Source organism: Pituophis catenifer, unplaced genomic scaffold, assembly GCF_029215685.1.
Source record: "Pituophis catenifer annectens isolate HBS135680 unplaced genomic scaffold, rPitCat1.0.hap2 SCAF_4, whole genome shotgun sequence".
NCBI classification, from domain to species: Eukaryota; Metazoa; Chordata; class Lepidosauria; order Squamata; family Colubridae; genus Pituophis; species Pituophis catenifer.
In genome coordinates this window covers 119,071,445-119,092,253 of record NW_027256884.1, presented here as the reverse complement: position 1 = coordinate 119,092,253, position 20,809 = coordinate 119,071,445, and the positions used below count along the sequence as shown (strand labels likewise).

The following is a 20,809-nucleotide window of genomic DNA, read 5'->3' as shown; positions in this document are numbered from 1 at the left end:
TGGCTCAGTGGTGCAGGACAAAATGCAGAACAAAAATCAAACGGTAACAATGTAAAATGATTATGGTTCTTTAAATAACTTTGACTTGGAGGGTTTTGGACTGTGTTTTTGAATCAGAACTTTCACTGAACAGGAGAAAATATTTTTGAAACGTAAGAAAAGTTCCCAAAGCAGCTTGGGATAGGGTCACAATGTGATCTGTACCAATGGTGGGTTTCAATTTTTTTTTTTACTACCGGTTCTGTGGGTGTGGCTTGGTAGGTGTGGAAGGGGAAGGATACTGTAAAATCTCCATTTCCATCCCACTCCAGGAGAAGGTTACTGCAAAATCCCCATTTCCTCCCGATCAGCTAGGACTCGGGAGGCAGAGAATAGATGGGGGCGGGGCCAGTCAGAGGTGGTATTTACCGGTTCTCAGAACTACTCAAAATTTCCACTACCGGTTCTCCAGAACTGGTCAGAAGCTGCTGAATACCTCTGATCTGTACACCCACAAACATCCGTGGACATGACACGCTTCTACTCAAAGAAAAGTGTTCCCACTAGGGTAGGGATGGCTAACCTTTTTGCCGTCGCATGCCAAAAGTAGGGGGAGTGTGGGGGGGTGTCCTGCGCGTGCGTGCCCACACCCATAATTCAATGCCGCCCCACGCCCAACCCCCCGCGCATGCGCACAAGACCCCTCCCGCGCTTCCCTTGCTTTTGGCACACGATGGCACGGAGGGCCTGAAAGGCCCATTTTTCACCCTCCCCAGGCTCCAGAGGCTTTCTAGGAGCCTGGGGAGGGCAAAAATGGCCTTCCCCACCCACCCCCGGAGGCCAGAAACAGCTCGTTTCCTGACTTCCGGTAGGCCTGGAAGGCCCCAAAATCAGCTGGCCGGCGCGTGCATGCGTGGTGGAGCTGAGTTAGGGCAATGCTCGCGTGCCCACAGATATGGCTCCGTGTGCCACCTGTGGCACTCTTGCCATAGGTTCGCCATCACGGCACTAGGGTGCCCTAACCTTGTGGGAAGGAGCCATTTCACCCCATGCTTCTCTAAATGCCCAGACAGGCCTCTTATAAATGACAAACTACAGGTCAAGGTGAAACGGGTTCTACTAACCTTCGATTTGTAGAGGAAGAGGTGAAGGACACCTCCATATCAGAATCATCATCTTCAATAACCTGGAAGAGACAGAGCAAAGGCCCAGAAAGCAGCACTTTTAATACAGCTAGTCCTCGACGTACGACCACAGCCGAGTTCAAAATTTCTGTTGCTGAGCGAGACTTTCGTTAAGTGAGTCTTGCCTCTTTTACAACTTTTCTCGCCACCGTTGTTAAGTGAATCACTGCAGCGATTAAATGAGGAACAGGGTTGTTAAGTGAATCTGGCTTCCCCATTGGCTCTGCTTGACAGAAGGTCGCAAAAGGTGATCACATGACCAAAACAGTCATAAATATGAACCAGTTGTCGAGCGTCTGAATTTTGACCACGTGACCATGGGGCTGCTGCAATGGTCATAGGTTTGAAAAGTGCTGTTGTAACTTTGAACGGTCGTTAAATGAACTGTTGTAAGTCGAGGACTATTTGTATATGCACAAAAAACATCCCTTGTGTTCTCTTTTATTGGTGGCTAATTCTGACCCTATTTTTTTTTTTACTGATTTATGTTGAGTTTATAATTTGAGTTACCTTCCGTTGGGAAAGTGGCAACTGATTTTTTTGGGGGGAAAAGCCTCTCTGTTGGGGTTCTGGGCTCAGGACTCTGACCAATTGATTGTAACAGTAACACAGTTGGAAAGGACCTTGGAGGTCATCTAGTCCAACCCCCTGCTGACGCAGGAAACTTGTACTAGGGATTCGAACCGCTGAACTGCCGACCTGATCGACAAGCTCAGTGTCTTAGCCATCTATAAGCCTTTGAAAATCTGACTCTCCCACTCACCCCACTGCACTTCAACACTGGGCCAGGAAGTAGGGCGAGCCTCTCCTGTAATAGCTTGTGGATTTTGAAAATGTTTGCCTCAGGTTTCTTGCGCTTGTGCTTTTACTCCTATTTGTGAGTTGGGCAGCCATGTAAATTATTTGAATAAATAAATAAGATGGTACTATGATTTGAAACACATTGGCCCTCTGTTGTATCCCAACTGTATCCCTGGTTACCCAATCCAAAAATCAATATTGTGAATCTCAGAATAAAACACTTGCCCTCTGTGCAAAGAAAGGATGCTGTTCTGACCCAGCTCTCCAAAAACGACAAGCCCTCTGGAGTTAACTCAATGATTCCTTTATTAGGAGTGCCAGCAGCCCCGGCAAAAAGTTTCTCTCTCACCTCAGGCTACCAAGCCTGTCCAGCAGGGAGATGAATAGTTGTCTGCCACATCTATTCATCTCTGCCCTCTGCCTTTTATCCCCAGAGCTAGGGTGGGGCTTCGCTAGCAGTGGTGGCTCTTCCGTCCCAAGGATCGGCCCACGGATTTCCACTGCTCTCCTCTCCTCTGCCTTCTGCGCATCCGCGCGTCAGGCACCGGACCCAGTTTTTCTTCCTCTTCCTACCAGGGCCATCTGGTAGTTCTTTGTGCCTCCGGAGTCTCCGGAGTCTGACATCAGCGAGACAGAAGAATAGCATCAGCCTGTTCCCAGGGTGCGCATGCGCAGTTGCCAGGAGACAGAAACAATTAAGGAAACAGGGTCAACTTGGGAGTAAGGCTTGGAGATTATTGGCCCCTCCCATAAGACATAAAAGAGAAGCGAACAGGATGTGAGCTTTTGCAGGAAGCAATTAGTTCATCTGGCTGATTCAAGATTTGAAACTTCTGTTTGTGACCCTGTGCCAAGTTTGGCCTTGCCCTGCCTCTGGAAATTAGCTCTTTGGCAGCGTTCCACGTGAGATAGGTGGGTGTTGATAACCTTCCTCTGAAAGACTGTTTATCAAGGCTTGCGGACTGTAAATGAAAGTAATTTACAGCTGTATGAATTAAAGAGGTTTGCCGGGACTAAGTTTGTGCTGTTTATTTTCTAAGGAAGCCTAGGTCAGAACAGCAAAATGGACTAAACAAATGCCACACCTCAAGACTTCGCAGAAGATTGTCCCTGTCTGCTATGTAGCAAATCAGCTTTGCTCAATGGATGCCCTTCAGAGGCACCGAGATGGCAATTTGTAGTATTCCCCCGCCTGCCTGGAAAAGGCTGCATGACACCCACAGAAAAAGAGGAATTGCTAGATTTTATCATGAAATAATTACCAACCTCTGAATAATTCTTGGCAGATGCGTTTCGGGAGGGCTGCTGTCTGGATGACTTAAAAGCTAGAAAACATCAGAGTAAGAATGTATAGCAATTATGATAAATTGATGAGACTTTGAAATAAACTACTGCTAGCACAAAGCACAAGAAAGTTAAAAACTTTCTGCAAGACCTACGTTATGACAGACATTTATAGCCAATTTAAAGAGGTTCATAAACAACAACGGTTGGTTTGCTTAGTTCTGCTTCATCATGTTTCGTTTAAGAACAATTTTCTGAATATATCAAAATCTCTTGGGTTGACCTATCAACCTATGCAAATTTAATGTCTATCTACTGTATTATGTGAAGTAGTGTGTTGTATGAACCAAGGAAGTCACTTGCCAGGTGAAATAAAAGCCCATAAAATAACCTACCATCCAAAATCGACATATTTTTTAAAGGAGTAGTTGCAGGCTTATACGTTTTACTGTTTCCAGTTTGATCACGGCCAGCACTTCCTGTAAAAAATACAACAAAGAGTAAACATTTACATTTTCTCACTCCTTCGCCAATTACTAAGCCTTTAGGACAGTGTTCCCAAACTGGTTTGTGCAGACTGCAATGTCTTTTAAGGACCAACACAGGACTGGCAACGGGGGGCCTGCAGACACCTAGCACTAATGTTCGTGGTTAGACAATATTATTGAGCTCCAAAATTACCATATTTTTCAGAGTATAAAACGCACCTTAGTTTTTTGGGAGGAAAATAAGAAGAAAAAAATTCTGCCTCTGCCTACTAGCATCCATTGGTATTCATCTGGCTAGCGTCCTGTCAGTGTGAGAGTTGAGGGCTGTTTGGAAACTGAAACAGTATTTGCTGTGTGAGCAACAAGGAAGGAGACAGCAAGGAGCCTGGGCGTGGCTTAGCTCTAGTCTGCTGCTCAAAACTGAAACTGAACCTCCTCTCCTCTGCTTGTACTTTGCTTGTATTTACTACCATGTTGGAAACCCTGCTTTTGGTATTGTATATTTACGTCATGTGTTATATTATATACAGAGGTGAAATCTAAACTTTTTTGCTACCGGTTCTGTGGGCGTGGCTTAATTAGTGGGCGTGGTTTGGTGGTAAGGTGACTGGATGGGCATGGCCAAGTCAATGTCACTTCTTTGTCCTTTTTTAACCTACAAAACACAACACAACACAACTGGCTCACCCACAATGTAAAAGCAGCTGTGCTAGACTCAAAATGGCCCCTGCAACAAGCAGGAACCTCACACAGCCGCAAAAAGCCCAAAAAACCAACTTTCACACTTTACACACACAAAATTCCACAATCAGCTTTGTGAGATTTTGTGTGTTTGTGTAGTTAGAGTGAAACACTACAGAAACACACCAAATCTCAGAAAGCTGCACAAATATTATTTTATTTTAATTTTATTTTATTTTTATATAAAAGCAACTAAATTTAAAACTTCCTAAACTTTAAATGGTTAGGTCTAAAAAAAGAACAACTAAAAAAAACCCCAATTAACTATTTTTTTTAAAGCTCCCAAAGGGGAAAAAAACTTACCCAATAGAACACAGGGCCTCCAACCTTGGCAACTTTAAGACTTGTGGACTTCAACTCCCAGAATTCCTCAGCCAGCTTTGCTGGGAGTTGAAGTCCACAAGTCTTAAAGTTGCAGATAGAGCTGCTCACCGATGAGCTTGATTGCAGGCAGGGGGATTCAGTTGCTTGCTGATGCAATGGATTGCAGGTGTTACAGCAAGTGAAGCAAGACAGGCGTTGTGACCAGCAGCTAAGGTAAGCAAGCTGGAAGCTGGGGGGGGGGGGGAGGAGGGATTTTTGCTACCGATTAGCAGGCAACTCAGCTGGGATCATCAGAGCTTGGCTCATTAGAGCCATTTAAAAGGAAAAAAAGGCTCTGATGATCACGCGGCTCAGCTGGGCATGGGGGGGCGGGGGCAGGGATTTTTGCTACCGGTTCTCCGAACTGCCCGCCGCCATCGCTACCTACTTGCCCGAGCCGGTCCGAAGTGGGAGCATTTCACCCGATTATATATATAAGGAGAAGTTATTGAATCCTGCTGAATCAGTTACTTGTGTGTGCTTTCTGGATGTGATTGCTGTTGCAAGCTCTGAGTCCTTGCAGCAAATAGCAAACAGCCAGGTCAGCTTCAGCACATTATTGCAGCCTGATTCAGCACAAGCAGCTGATTGGAGGGTGGATCAGCCTCCCCGAATACCCCCAATCAGCTGTTCCAGGCTGCAGGGATTGCCGCGCGTGTTTTTGGTTACATTCGGTGTATAAGACGAACCCAAATTTTCACCCTCTTTTAGGAAGAAAAAAGTGTGTCTTATACGCTGAAAAATATGGTACTTATTTCCTTTTATGAAAATAATTTTAATTTTGAGAATAAAACACCCTAAGTTGCACGAAATTGACAAAAAAGTTGTATTTGTCTGTCAGAAGGTCGCAAAAGGTAATCACATGATCATGGGACACTGCAACCGACATAAATGTGCATCTGTTGCCAAGCGTCTGAATTTTGATCATATGACCCTGGGGATGCTGCAATGGTCTAAGTGTGAAAAGACGGTCACAAGTCACTTTTTTTAGCGCCATTGTAACTTTGAATGGTTGCTAAATGAACTGTTGTTTAGTTGCGGACTACCTGTAAACCAGGGGTGAAATGCTACCAGTTTGGACCAGTTCAGGTGAACCAGTAGTAAAAAATGCTACAGGTTTGGGCAAACCAATATTTCCGACGATCAGCTGGGTGGCAATCAGCTGTGACACACAATTTATATTAGCTACAACTGTCGGCTTTCCTGCTTTCTAGCTAATCTAAATTGCGTGGAAGAGCGGATTCCTCCCCCCTCACTGTTCTATTCATCTTTGCAGACTCGGAAGATTTCAAAATGTTCCTTTTTTAGTACTGTGCGGGCGTGCCTCAGGCACGCATGTGCGCACGAAGCGCACGCTCGGTAGCAGACTCACAGAACTGGTAGCAGACTTCAGAGGATTTCACCACTGCTGTAAGCCAACAATCAACCACAACAGCTTTATAGAATTGCAAGATGGACAGAAACTAGCCTCCTCTTCCTCGCCGAGATGCTCCCCTGGTTGAGACCTTCTGTCCTCTGCCTCTCGCCCGGCCTCTCTGTCTACCCCAGCTGGGAGTTAAAGAGTCGTCTGACTCATCATTGACTCTTTGGTCAAAGGTGGCCACATCCATCAGGTCCTCATCACTCATCGCTGAAGCATAACCTGTCTCCTGAGACCTGGCCTTGGCCCTGTTGATAGCCTGAGAAAAAGAGAAGTAAAGGAACAAAGAAAGAGAAAGAAAGAAAGGAGAATTTTCACTCAAATCCGAAAAGCTGTGATGTCTTCCTTGGGATGACTCCGCAGATACTTTCTCAGAGGTCAGCTCAAGGGAGGATTGAGCTCATCCCTGGCATGTCAGGAACGGAGTTGATTGATGGTTTTAAACAAAGGGCCGAAAGAGAATTGGAGGAGGCTTCAGCTGGGGAAAGGGCTGCATGCGGCCCTCCTGGGCTCCGTTTTCCCTGGCAGAGAACGGGCTGCAGGATGTTGAGCTGGCCACGCCTACCCAGGCCATGCCTATCCGGCCCCTTGAGGTCAAACACAAGCCTGATGTGGCCCTTAATGAAATCGAGTTTGACACCCCTGCTTTAGACCGAGAAGTGAAACACACCATTCAATTAATAGGAACCTCATCTGATTCTTTCTTGGTTTTCGGCCTACCTCACGAACTTCCTCGTCCTCTTCCACTGTGTTCTTTTTTTTTGATTCTCTGAAGCGCTGCACCTGTATTAAAATAGAAGAATCACTGAATATATTTAGATGAAAGAAGAGCACATGCTTAATGCAGCTTCTTTCCTTGCTGAAATAGTAAGGGGAGGGGGGAGGAAGGGTAGCTGAAATACAAGTATAGAGAGTCCTCAGCTAACAACCATTTGTTTAGTGACTGTTCGAAGTTACAACAACACTCAAAGAAATGACTTATGGCCATTTTTCACACTTAACGGTCGTTGAAGTGTTTCCATAGTCATGTGATCAAAAGCCGAACACTTGGCAACTGGCATGTATTTATGACGGTTGGAGTGTCCCGGGGTCATGGGATCACCTTTGGCAACCTTCTGACAAGCGAAGACAATGGGGAAGTCGGATTCATTTGACAACCATGCTGTTAACTTAACAACTGAAGTGATCCCCATAACAACTCTGGCAAGAAAGGTGGTTAAGATGGGGCAAAGCTCACTTGACAACTGTCTTGCTTAGCAATGGAAATTTTGGGCTCAATTGTGGTCGTGAGTCCAGGGCTACCTACATATTCTATAGAGGAGCCAGGGTGGCGCAGTGGTGAGAGCGCAGTACTGCAAGCTACTTCTGCTGACTGCCGGCTGACTGCAATTTGACAGATCGAATCTCACCAGGCTCAAGGTTGACTCAGCCTTCCATCCTTCCAAGGTCGGTAAAAATGAGGACCCAGATTGTTGGGGGCAATTGGCTGACTCTATAAACCGCTTAGAGAGGGCTGTAAAAGCACTGTGAAGCAGTATATAAATCTAAGGGCTACTGCTATTCTGGTACATTATACAAGGACTTGACCACCTGAATGTGGCCAAAAGCAACTCAGATAAAAAAAAAATGGAAGCAGCTGGTCCAATCGTCCCCCTTGCCATGGATGTGACATTTGTAATATTCAATTCTTGAATGTGTCCAGGAAGAGTAAACCATTCCATTACAAACCTCCTCATCGATTTTTGTTTCTTCTGCATCTGTATGCCGCTCCTTCAGAAATCGCTGGGTCTTTTCTAACTGGAACTTCACCAGTTCTTCAATAGCGTCCTTCTCTTCCTTGTCCACAAATTCTTGCACGGCTTCCCCCATGCCCCTCTCGGTCAGAAGAGAAAGCTGCACTTTCTTGGAGACACAAACAGCCCAGTTTGAGTTAATTTTATATACTCATCAGGCCAAAGAAAGTAGGGCTGAAATGACCACAGGATTAGCTTGACCCAAGATGTAATTATTTATTTGTTTTAAGAACTCTAGTGGTGCATCTTCAAAGTCCATGGACTTTGAAGATGGCCAGTTTTGCAGAGATGGCGAAGATTTCAGCATATCTAAAAGATCGCTCACAAGAGACTTATGAATGGGAATGGAAAAAGTGGATAGATTATGTGCAGAACAAATATCAAACTGGGAAGTATCAAATAGCTTTTCACTGATAGTATTATATTAAGATAGAATTATTTGAATTTTGTGAAGATGAAAAATTATATGGGGGGTGGAGGGGTTCAAGTTTTATATAAAGGGGATTTTGATGGGAATATATTCTGTGGAAGTCCGGGGGGGAGGGGAGGATTAGGGGGGGTTAGGGAGGGTTAGGTTGGGGAGTTTGGGGTGGGTTGAGGGGGAAATGGGGTGAAAATGTAATTGTAAAACTTTTGCAATAAAAAAAAATTAAAAAAAATTAAAATAAATAAAAATAAAAAAAGAACTCTAGTGGTGCAGTAGTTAAAGTGCAGCATTGCAGGCTAACTCTGCCCATAGCCAGTTCGATCCTGGTTGACTCAGCCTTCCATCCTTCCGAGGTCAGTAAAATGAGGACCCAAACTGTTGGGACAATATAACAACTCTGTTAACTTCTCAGAGAAGGCTGTAAAGCACTATGGAGCAGTATATGAGTCTAAATGCTATTGCTATTAACTTTTGCTGCAACTTAGCTACAAAAAGCTTCACTTGTAACTTAGCTACAAAAAGTTACAAATGTTGTAACTTAACTACAAAAGAGTACCTGCTACCAAAGTCAGTTGGCATTTAACATCAAGGCATGGTTCCAAATTCCTGTTAACTCCAAACTCTGATTGTATTGTAGATCAGGAGTCTCCAACCTTGGCAACTTTAAGACTTGTGGACTTCAACTCCCAGAATTCTGGGAACTCTGGGAATTGAAGTCCAAAAGTCTTAAAGTTGCCAAGGTTGGAGACCCCTGTTCTAGATGTACAAGCAAACTGTACTGTGTTAGCTAAGAATCCCCAAATAATTTTCAAAATGTTTCATATCCAGATTATTTATCTCAATGCAATATCAAACCACGAACTGCCAAAAAATTAAATGTAAAAATCCAATAATGGAACTCCAATCATACAATTAAAATCTAGTCCAGAGTTTCTCAACCGTGGCAGTTTGCAGCTGTGTGGACTTCAACTCCCAGAATTCCTTAGCCAGCTGGGGCTAAGTACACTCAAATTACCAAGGTTGAGAAACTCTGACCTAGTCTGATGACTATTTTTAAACCTAGTCATAAATACTGGAAAATATATTTACCTTCTCTGCTGTTTGGAAATATTGCTTTACTAAATCCTCTACCCGCAGTGTTGTTCCCTCAGCTCCCGGCCTACGGACCAGTTTTCTGAAGTTAACTTCATCTTCTAAAAACATAAATAAAGAAATATAAAATATGTCTTAATACATTTAAGAAAATGCTTGCTATAATAATCGCTATTATGAAGTTTTTTTAAAAAAAAAATCACACAAACACAAACATATATCTGAAAAAAACAGAAAATATGTTGTGTTTTATGTCTATTATAGCCTACATAATTTCAATTTTTGAAATTGAAAAGAGGCCGCAGAATATGAATAGACAAGATGACGCTTCTAGGTTATCAAGTATTTGGAGACCTGCACTGAGGGAAACTCGAGTTCTAACATCAGAGGATAGGCAGAGATCCCAACAGGCAACCAGTAGTGTTGTAATGCCTGCCAGAGTCCTTCCCTCTTTGCAGATGATAGCTAGCAATAGGGAGAGAGAGAGAGAACCGAGCCAGAAGACAGGCTGAGATCTCAACAGACAATCAGCAGTGTTGTGATGCCTACCAGAATCCTTCCCTCTTTGCAGTTGACAGTTAGTAATAGAGAACCAGAGAAAGCTGGGCCTTTAACACGCAGTCAGGCTGCAGCTAGGATAATGAAGCAGGAGAAAAAACTGCTGCCCTCCAATCAGGGCACAGAGTTACAGGCTAATCAGCATACGTCAGCAGCAGCGAACATAGAAAAGTGACAACTCCGACCTCGCAGCATACCCAAAGCTTCTATACTGAAAGTAGGGGCCCGATGATGACAAGTTAGAGAGCTTGTCGAAACGCTGCCAAAAAGAAAACTTTTAAAATGTTGGTTAGGATTTTAGCCAGAGTTTCAAAAGACCTTACAAAGTGTTTTGTTGGGATTTTGGAGGATTTTAAGCTGGGATTTTAGCCAGGATTTTAATGATGCGGGAAAACACCCAAGATTTTACCTTTTTACACACACACACCCGCGAAAACTTGGGAGGGGGGAGGGAGAGAGGGAGAGAAAGAGAAAGACAACCATTTCTCACACGATTGTTGCCATGGTCATGTGATAAAAATTCAGATGATTGGCCACTGGCATTTGAGTGTCCCAAGGTCATGTGATCACCTTTTGCGACCTTCTGACACGGAAAGTCAAAGGGAAGCCAGATTAAGAATCATGTTATGAACTGCAGTGATTCACTTAACAACTGTGGCCAGAAAGGTCATAAAATGGGGCAAAACTCACTTAATAACTGTTCCTCCTTGAAATTTGGGGTTCAACTGTGGTTGTAAATTGAGGATTACCTGTAATTATGCTTCATCTCACTCACCCATCCCAACACACATAATTTCCCACACAAAAAAGAAACACCTCTATGGATATTATTATTTTTCCTAGTGACAATACTTACTACAACGAGTTTGAAAATTATATATTTTTTTAAAAAAACATTACCATTTTTCTCTTTTTGTTCTCGATGCCTGAAAAAATGTATGATGTCTTTTGGATTAGCCACTCTATCCATGTATTTCTGGCTGAAACGGACCATACTGAATGGTTCAAAGCCTCCGCTGTAATCTACCTTCAAATCAAATAAGATAAAGCATAAAAGATGTGAGAATTTGCAATTAGGTATCTGAAAATAATTAAAAATTCATCGGTTGAATTTGATGCGCTTATCAGGATTTCACTAAACTATTAGCAAACACTTTATTATTTTAGTATAGCAAATATTTACTGAAGTATTAGTATTATAGCACGTTCTAGCCACAATTAGTAATTCACAGGAACACCATGTGCTAACAGCTGGCATATCTGAAAATATATTCAATTTTAATATTCATGCATCTTCAAACAGTCCAGGAGTTTATAAAATTAGCTCCTGTAAGATCCTCAACCTCCATCTCTAAGGCATATTTTACTGCTACTTAATTAAGCAAAACTAAAGCCTCAAGAGATCTATCAGACATGTAAAATTGTTTAAAAATCAACCCGTACTTGAAAAGTTACTGCCTATTAAAATTTGGTTCCAAGGTGAAACGAAACACGAGGAAGAAATCTGATTTAAAGACCGCATTCTTACTCGTAATCTGATTAGAGGCTTCTCTGGCTGCTTGGGATTTCCGAGACGTTGTCTTTCTGCGTTTTCCAGCAACAATTCAACCTTTAAGAAAGGGACAAAATTTGCTAAATGCAAAAATTTGCTGCACCAGGTATCAATATATGCATGATATAGATTAAAGCAAGCAATCTTTAATTTAAGCTTTCTAAGAAATTTTCTTCTGCTGCTACATATATATTGGATTTAAGTCAAAACTACATAAATGGGAAGCCACAAGGCTGATTTCCAATGAAGGTAATCTGTCCCAACACAGAATAGTATTGGATTTATTGTGCTTGTAATACTCTAAAAGCCACAGCAAAATTAATTTAGGCAATGTAGCCTGCTTGTATTTAATTGGAATCTCTTCTTCTCACTTAGTAGGAATAGATAGTACCCCAAACTAGCTAGTCTATACTCGAGAGAAATGCAAAGAATTGATGCCAAAACATTTGAGAAAGCCTATGATAGGAAATATTACCAAGACCATACAATCTATAACCCCCAGTCTAAACAGACCAGTGGTGAAATCCAAATTTTTTTACTACCGGTTCTGTGGGCGTGGCTTGGTGGGCGTGGCTTGGTGGGCGTGGCTTGGTGGCCGTGGAAGGGAAAGGATACTGCAAAATCTCCATTCCCACCCCATTCCAGGGGAAGGATACTGCAAAATCTCCATTCCCACCCCATTCTGGGGCCAGTCAGAGGTGGTATTTGCCAGTTCTCCGAACTACTCAAAATTTCTGCTACTGGTTCTCCGAACTGCTCAAAATTTCCACTACCGGTTCTCCAGAACCTGTCAGAACCTGCTGGATTTCACCCCTGAAACAGACTCTCAAAAACTCTTTTTGGAGTCATATGGACCTTGACAGCAGCAATTGCCAAAAGTTGGAAGCAGCATTTCTGCCATTTTGGAAGCAAAGAACACTAAAAAATTTAACACGACCCTTAAATTAAGCTTAACTTATTTTAAAAGGTGATGGAAGTGCGCGCCCGTGTGTCTGTGTGTAGAACACGTGCGTCAAACTCTCAGCGTCATGTTGCCGTCATGTGACGTTTTCCCCCCTTCGCGGAACTGGGGTGGGCGTGGCCCGTGTGTGTCGCATCTGGCTCACGGGTTGCCAGTTTGACACCCCTGGTGTAGAACAATGAGATTTGAGAGACAATGCAGAAAAGTTCTTTTATATTTATATATTATATTTATATTTATTAAATTTTTATACCACCCTCTCTCCCGAAGGACTCGGGGCGGTGAACAGCCAAGATTAAAAAACATACAATATAAACATTAAAATACAGTTAAAACAAAATTAAATCCAAAAATGGCTCCCCAATTTAAAACGCCGTACCCATAACCCTATAATTAAAACAAATTTAAAATTTCCACATTAAAAGGGGGAAGATTTAGGCCAGGCCAGCTTGATGAAATAGAAGAGTCTTAAGCGCGTGGCAGAAGCTGCCAAGATCCAGGATCCTCCGTATCTCCGGGGGGAGCTCGTTCCAGATCGTAGGTGCCCCCACAGAGAAGGCTCTCTCCCTAGGGACCAACAGCCAACATTGTTTGGCCGACAGCACCTGGAGGAGCCCCTCTCTATGGGAGCGTACTGGCCGGTGGGAGGCTATTGGTGGTAGCAGGCGGTCCCGTAAGTAACCAGGTCCTAAGCCATGGAGCGCTTTAAAGGTGATAACCAGAACCTTGAAGCGCACCCGGAAGACCACCGGGAGCCAGTGCAGCTCACGCAGGAGAGGTGTTACATGGGAACTCCACGTCGCTCCCATGACCACCCGCGCGGCCGCACTCTGCGCCAGTTGGAGCCTCCAAGTGCACCTCAAGGGGAACCCCATGTAGAGAGCGTTGCAATAGTCCAGACAAGAGGTAACGAGGGCATGAGTGTCTGTGCGTAGGGAGTCCCAACCCCGATCGTTTTGTTTAAAACGAACTCCACTTACCTGATATTGGCTTCTATCTAGTACCACATCTAGTCTTATAGTAAGGATAATACCTGTATGCATTTTTTTAAAAGAATCATTACCTTCTCCATGCAGAAATCTTGTATTACTTGTGTGACTTTTAGGTTGTCTGGGAGAAAAAAGTTCGGGTAGTCAGCTAGAACAAGGTCTTCGAGGTAGAAAGGCCGTACGGTCTGAAGAGGAATCTTCTGCATCTTCATTTTTTTGTCTTTGATGTGCAACAAGCCAACATGTCTGGAAGGAATGGAAACAAAGCTGTTTACATCTTGGCAACGTGGTAGAATTTCAGAAGAGCCACAGAATTTGGCAGAAAGCAATGGCAATAAAAATGGAACCCTCAGAGATGGAGCAGGTCAAGATCCATGGCCAAGAACACCCATCTAGAAACATGAAAAAGTAAGGCGCGTGGTGGCTCACGAGGTTAGGTAGGTGGACGATTGGCAGGATCACGTTTGAGACTCGGTTGCTACCACGGGATGGGATGAGCTCCTGTCACATGCTCCATCTCCTGCCAACCCAGCAGTTTGAAAGCGGGTGACCGCAGGTAGATGGGTACTTTAATGGGGACATGAAAGCCTCCAACTGGGCATCCCTTGGATATCACCATTCAATCCTCTCAACCAAGAAGCACTTCGGTGCTTCCGATTAACAGTAGTATCATCAAAAAGTCAGCTCGAAGATTTACATAAGTGAATAATGGAGTAACTCTTTTATTTAAATCCAGTCATATTATCTCACTGCAACTGATGATTTATTGTGTTTAATAACTAGAAGTAGGCCAAATTGTTTCTTACATTTATATTCCACTTTCTAAGTAAATAGCAATAGCACCAGTAGTGGGATTCAAAATTCTTTTACTACCAGTTCTGTGGGCGTGGCTTGGTGGGCATGGCATGGCTTGGTGGGTGTGGCTTGATAGGCGTGGCAGGGGAAGGATACTGCAAAATCCCCATTCCCTCCCCACTCCAGGGGAAGGTTACTTCAAAATCCCCATTCCTTCCCCACCCCACTAACCTGATCTGGGAAGAAATCACCCCCCCCTTCATTTCCCCAAATAAAATATTACTCATAAGAAACAGCTCCCAGAAAAGCAAAGAAAAATCAAGATGCTAACAAAGGAACCTGCCTGAGGCTCATTCCACATTCCTGCCAGCTGCATAAAGGAAACTTTGTAACAAGAAAACAGCTACCGGTGCTTAGAGATAATAGAAAGTGGAAGCCGGAAGTTTGGCTCCATTTACAAGCAGGCAAAAAACTCATTCCAAACAGGATATTTCACAATGGGAATCGCCCAAACCTTTTTAGAAACACAAACCCCAAAACTTCAAAAACATAGAACCACATAAGACAGAAGTGGGTTTCAGCAAGTTCTGACCAGTTCTGGAGAACCAATAGCGGAAATTTTGAGTAGTTCGGAGAACCGGTAGTAAAAATTCTGACTGGCCCTGCCCCCATCTATTCTCTGCCTCCCAAGTCCCAGCTGATTGGGAGGAAATGGGGATTTTGCAGTATCCTTCCTCCGGAGTGGGGTGGGAATATCCTTCCCCTGCCATGCCCACCAAGCCATGCCACGCCCACCAAGCCACACCCACAGAACCGGTAGTAAAAAAATTTTTGAAATCCACCACTGATATAAGAATCCCTCCTCTTATCCAGTTTGTTGTTCAGCTGACCCAGAAACGAACTGCTGAACATCACTTCATTTCTGCAAGTAAAACCCTCCTTCCAGCAGCTGCTTCTTGGCTTGTCAATTTAAAGCGACAGGTGTCTTGTTTTTCTTCTTCTTCTTTGCCAAGCGATCTCCCGGCTGAAAAGCGAGCCCTGATTTTTTCCTTCTAGCCGATCAGCTGGGAGACTGGGAGGCAGCGAATAGATTGGGGGGCGGGGGGGGGGGCAGGCAGAGGTGGTATTTACCGGTTCTCCAAACTCCTCAAAATTTCCACTACCGGTTCACAAGAACCGGTCAGAACCTGCTGAATACCACCTCTGAATAGCACTTAGACTTATATACCACTTTACAGTGCTTTACAGCCCTCTCTAAGTGGTATACAGAGTCAGCATATTGCCCCCAACAGTTTGGGTCCTCATTTTACTGACCTCGGAAGGCTGAGTCAATATTGAAGATAAAGGCAGCTTCAATATTGTCATCCCCCTTTTCATTAATTAACAACCTTGTGAGAGAACCTGGAACTGTGAAAAAGGAATTCCCTTAAGCTACCCAGTGAGCTGTATCAATTATTATATACAGCACATAAGAATGTAATTTTCCTGGATAAAACAGAACAAAACATGAGAGGGATTTCTATCATTCATTTCCTCTTCCACAGTTTTCTTGATGACAGAAAAAGTGTTAAGTCTCATTTTGTAATTTAGAAGACGGGTGTCAGTTTTGGAAGACAATTTTCTTTTTTGCTTCTTAACTGCCATATATTTTAGCTGGGGAAGTTGGGAGGGGGTTGTTGTTGGAGCTGTAGACAGTTAGTCATAACAACATTCCGTATTCAAGGACTTTTGCCTGCGCCTGATGGAGACTGCCTGAAGATTGTATCCAGTTGAGTGTGAAGAGTTGACTGGACAATGTGATGAACTTGTGGGTGTGGCAGGGCTGTGAACTGTCAGCTGGGTGTGGAAAACCTGGAAGCTTTCAGATTCGGGTTTTCCCAGATGTGCCAACATGACATCTCTAATAAATTGGAACATTGAGGAACCTCAGGCCCCAGAGATTTATTTCGCTGGGGGTGTTCCTTGGAACCCTGACAACAGGGGCATCTGCTGAACGTCTCCAAATCTCCGAGTGGCCTGCTCCAACATCAGATGCAAACTCTAACGACAGGTAGTCCTCGAATTACGACCACAGTTGAGCCCACAATTGCTGTGGCTAAACAAAACAGTTGTTAAGTGAATCCTGCCCTCATTTTACCACCTTTCTGGTTACCGTTGTGAAGCGAATCACTGCGGTTGCTAAGTGAGTAACTTGGTTGTTAAGTGAATCTGGCTTCCCCTGTTGCCTTTGTCCGAAGGTCGCAAAAGGGGATCACATGACCTTGGGACACAGCAACGGTCATAAATATGAGCCAGAGTCCAAGCTTCCAAATTCTGAATCAAGGGACCATGAGGATGCCGCAACGGTAGTAAGTGTGAAAAACGGTCATAAGTCGCCTTTTTCAGTGCCGTTGTAACTTTGAAATGAAATGCTTAGTCCAGTGATGGCTAACCTTTTTGCCATCGCATGCCAAAAGCGGGGGAAGTGTGTGGGGGGTCACGTGCTGTGTGCCCACACCCATAATGCAATTCCCCCATGCATGTCCCGCCCCCGTACATAAATGCGTGACCCCCCGCTTGTGCACATGCCCCCAGTGCTCCCTCACCCCCATACACATGTGCATGCCCCCCCATGCTCCCCCCACTGCTCATGCGTGCGCAAACCCCTGCGGCCTGTTTTGGGCCTGGCAAGCTCCCCTGAAGCCTCCTGGGACCAAAAACGGGCCATGGGAGGGGGCGCATCGCTTCCCCACAGCCCATTTTGATGTGGGGGGGTGAGCCATTCTCCCTGCGCTCCCCCCACCACCGCACATGCGTGAGACCCTCTCCCGCCCCGGTGCATGTGCGTGAGACCCCCGCACATGTGCGCGCATCTCCCACATGTGCCCCGCCCCCACGCCAGACCCAAAAATCAGCTGGCTGGCTGGAGGCACACGCATGCGCGGTGGAGCTGAGCTGGGCGACGGCTCGCGTGCCTTCAGAGAAGGCTCCGCATGCCACCTGTGGCATACGTGCCATAGGTTCGCCATCACGGGCTTAATCTATTCTTGAATGGTCAATCAGCTAGGAAGCCCAGGGGAAATTTTCTCCTTTCTTATAAATCTGTTAGTTAGCAAATTTTAATACCAAGAACAATACTGCATTTAGAGAAACAGTGTAGTGAGTAATTTACTAACGCTTACATAACTTATTAATTAGTCAGGGTGGCTTCGATATTGTGATAGTTGAAAATGCTATTTGTCAAATCATGTTCCTTTCAGATTTTCTTTGGATTATCCCTTCTGTTAAGCATAAGAGAACCAATCTGTGGTCCATCTCCCCCAAAAAAGCAAAACTCCCTAGATTCCTCAAGAATGAAAAGGATATAGTATTTAGAGGAAAGGCTCCCACACATTTTTACCGGATATACAATGCAAATCAGTGAAACACATAAGGACATACTTTCTGGCAGTTTCCCCTGGTGACAAAGACGTAACCACCGAACTTCCTGGCTGAGAAATATAGAAAAGTTGTTGCTCGTTTCTGGTTGGAGATATTTTACATTCATGTTCATGACCCCAAATTACAAGGTCAATGAAGTCATCTAGAAACTGTTCTGGAATATAGTTTGTGGCGCCGTGTTTACTCCTGTGCCAAAGGAAACAAAAACGACAGCAAAAAAATAATAATAATAATTAAAACAGCATTTTGCAAACAATAAACCAAAATATCCATCTTTTAAATATGACCCATTCTTACTGTCCCAAATGTGACGATCAGAGATCAAAATGGGGAGCTTTATTAATTATGCTAGTAATTAAGGGAAAGCAAAAGAAAAGATTAGATTCTGATAGCTACAGATACAATCCCATCTAGATTTCAAAACATAATCGCCCTGAGTCTTCGGAGAAAGGCGGCATATAAAATGAATTAATAAATAAATAATAAATACATCTCAAATTACGTTTTGCTGCTCTAGTTTCTTAAAATTATTTTGCTACATTGAAAACTGTGACACTGTCAAATTCAATGACTTGATCAAGAGACAGATCATCCCACGGGTGCAAATAAACAACAATTTCAACATCCCAGGATGGATGATACAGTTAAGAACAGGCTATCAATTCAGGATCCAGATGAAGTGAACATAGTATCTATGTTCTCCAGATGAGATGAATATAGACCAAAGGCATAAGATGTAACCTGGGGACTGTATCATGAATCAGGTAGGCTAAGGGGGAAAAAAAACGAAGGGGCACCATCACATTCCTCCGAATTATCTAGATTAAATTAAATTAAATTAAATTAGATTAAATTTCACTGAGGCAAGCCTCCATGGGGATTCTTAAATCACTTGGCCTAATCACCGCAAGATCACTGCAGATGGGGACTGCAGCCAAGGAATTAAAAGATGCTTGCTCCTGGGGAGGAAAGCTATGGCAAATCTAGACAGCATACTAAAAAGCAGAGACATCACCTTGCCAACAAAAGTGTGTATAGTCAAGGCTATGGTTTTCCCAGTTGCAATGTATGGCTGGGAAAGTTGGACCATAAGAAAGGCTGAGCACCAAAGAATTGAGGCCTTTGAACTATGGTGCTGGAGAAGACTCCTGTGAGTCCCTTGGACTGCAAGGCCATCAAACCCAACCGGTCAATCCTAGAGGAGATCAACCCTGACTGCTCTTTAGAAGGCCAGATCCTGAAGATGAAACTCAAATACTTTGGCCATCTAATGAGAAGGAAGGACTCACTGGAGAAGAGCCTAATGCTGGGAAAGATTGAGGGCAAAAGAAGAAGGGGACAACAGAGAACGAGGTGGCTGGATGGAGTCACTGAAGCAGTCGGCATGAGATTTAATGGACTCCAGAGGATGGTAGAGGACAGGAAGGCCTGCAGGAACATTGCCCATTGGGTTGTGATGGGTCGGACACAACTTCGCAACTAACAACAACAAATTCTGATCTCTTAGAAACACCAGTTTGTTTCCCAATACTATTTAAAGCTCTAACAGTAAAAGTCCTTCATATGTTGGACTTAGGACCTAGATAACCACAGGATTGCCATCTCCAAATAGACCATGCCTTCCTAAAGTGCTCTGGAAGAGAAACCATACTAAGAGTTCCTGCGTCACTCCCCTTAAGATACAACTTGGGAATCGGACAAGATAAGAATCTGAAAAAAAATTTTCTCGCCCATGGAATCAACTACCTAGAAATAAGCTGTGTTGTTAATTTTAGACAAGTAGAGAAATTGGGCTATCTAAGCAGGCATTAATAGACTCAAAGGTAGGGGAAAGGTGTAGTGAAGATGCATGTAAGGGCTGTTAAGTGATATTCTTGTTGTTACTGCAATATGACCATGAAGTTGATTTGTTAATGCATTTATTGTATGCTGTTTTGTAAGCTGTTTGTACTCATTTTTGGATGGATGAGTGGGTGGGTAGGAGGGAGGGAGGGAAGGAAGGAAGGAAGGGAGACAGGTGGATGGAGGGATAAAGGAAGGAAGGAGTAAGGCAGAGGGAGAGAAAGAGGAAGGAAGGAGTAAGGCAGAGGGAGGGAAAGAAGAAGGAAGGAAGGAGAAAGGCAGAGGGAGGGAGGGAGGGAGGAAGGAAGGAGGAAGGCAGAGGGAGGGAGGAAGGAGACAGGCGGAGGAAGGGAGGGAGGGCGGAAAGAAGGAAGGAGAAAGGCAGAGGGAGGGATGGAGGAAGGAGCCAGGCAGAGGGAGGGAGGAAGGAACGAAGGAAGGAAGAGAGAGGTGGAAGGAGGGAGGGAGGAAGGAGTAAGGTGGAAGGAGGGAAGGAGGAAGGCAGAGGGAGGGAAGGAGGAAGGAAGGAAGGAGAAAGGCAGAGGAAGGTAGGAAGGAAGGAGACAGGCAGAGGGAGGGAGGCGGAGGGAGGGAGGGAGGGATGGGAGGAGGGAGAGGGGCGGGAGGAAGGCAGGAAGGCAGAGAGGAAGGAGGTTTTTAACAAGAATTCATTAGTGTGACATAGTGGGCTGAATTTACATTCAGATACAGAATTTGCTACTGAATCCCAGGTCAAACTTTTCATATAAAATGTGTTCATTGCACAACAAACTTGAAGTGCAAAATGAACGCACAAACAAAAATCAAAGGTGGACATTGTATACTCTGCACACAGAATACATACAGCAAAGCATTTTTAAATTAGGTCAATAGCCAAAGAAATTTGACATAAAATATAGATTTTTAATATTAATATTAATATTAATATTAAAATAATAATAATAATAATAATAATAATAATAATAATAATAATAATAATAATAATAATAATATTGGGACACTGAGTTCATCTAGATTCCATCCAGCAATCAATTTTTTTATATCTTCCTGAAACCCAGAAAACCAACTGCTTCTTGTTTTAGAGAACATAAAATCCTAGACATTTCACTACAGTATAATG

At 43.8% G+C, this 20,809-nt stretch overlaps 1 protein-coding gene across 1 annotated transcript in view; it reads right to left on the bottom strand.

Annotated features, from left to right (window-relative positions):
* Positions 1-20,809, bottom strand: part of MRE11 (MRE11 homolog, double strand break repair nuclease) — a 36,125-nt gene that overhangs the window by 5,003 nt on the left and 10,313 nt on the right. The window contains exons 8-18 of the mRNA XM_070942902.1: positions 17,848-18,033; positions 13,707-13,878; positions 11,659-11,739; positions 11,031-11,157; positions 9,570-9,673; positions 7,989-8,162; positions 6,981-7,043; positions 6,309-6,519; positions 3,644-3,727; positions 3,231-3,289; positions 1,104-1,165 (exon numbers count right to left, since the gene is read on the bottom strand). Coding sequence (XP_070799003.1) covers positions 1,104-1,165; positions 3,231-3,289; positions 3,644-3,727; positions 6,309-6,519; positions 6,981-7,043; positions 7,989-8,162; positions 9,570-9,673; positions 11,031-11,157; positions 11,659-11,739; positions 13,707-13,878; positions 17,848-18,033 — 1,323 coding nt within the window. The remainder of the gene's footprint in view (positions 1-1,103; positions 1,166-3,230; positions 3,290-3,643; positions 3,728-6,308; positions 6,520-6,980; positions 7,044-7,988; positions 8,163-9,569; positions 9,674-11,030; positions 11,158-11,658; positions 11,740-13,706; positions 13,879-17,847; positions 18,034-20,809) is intronic.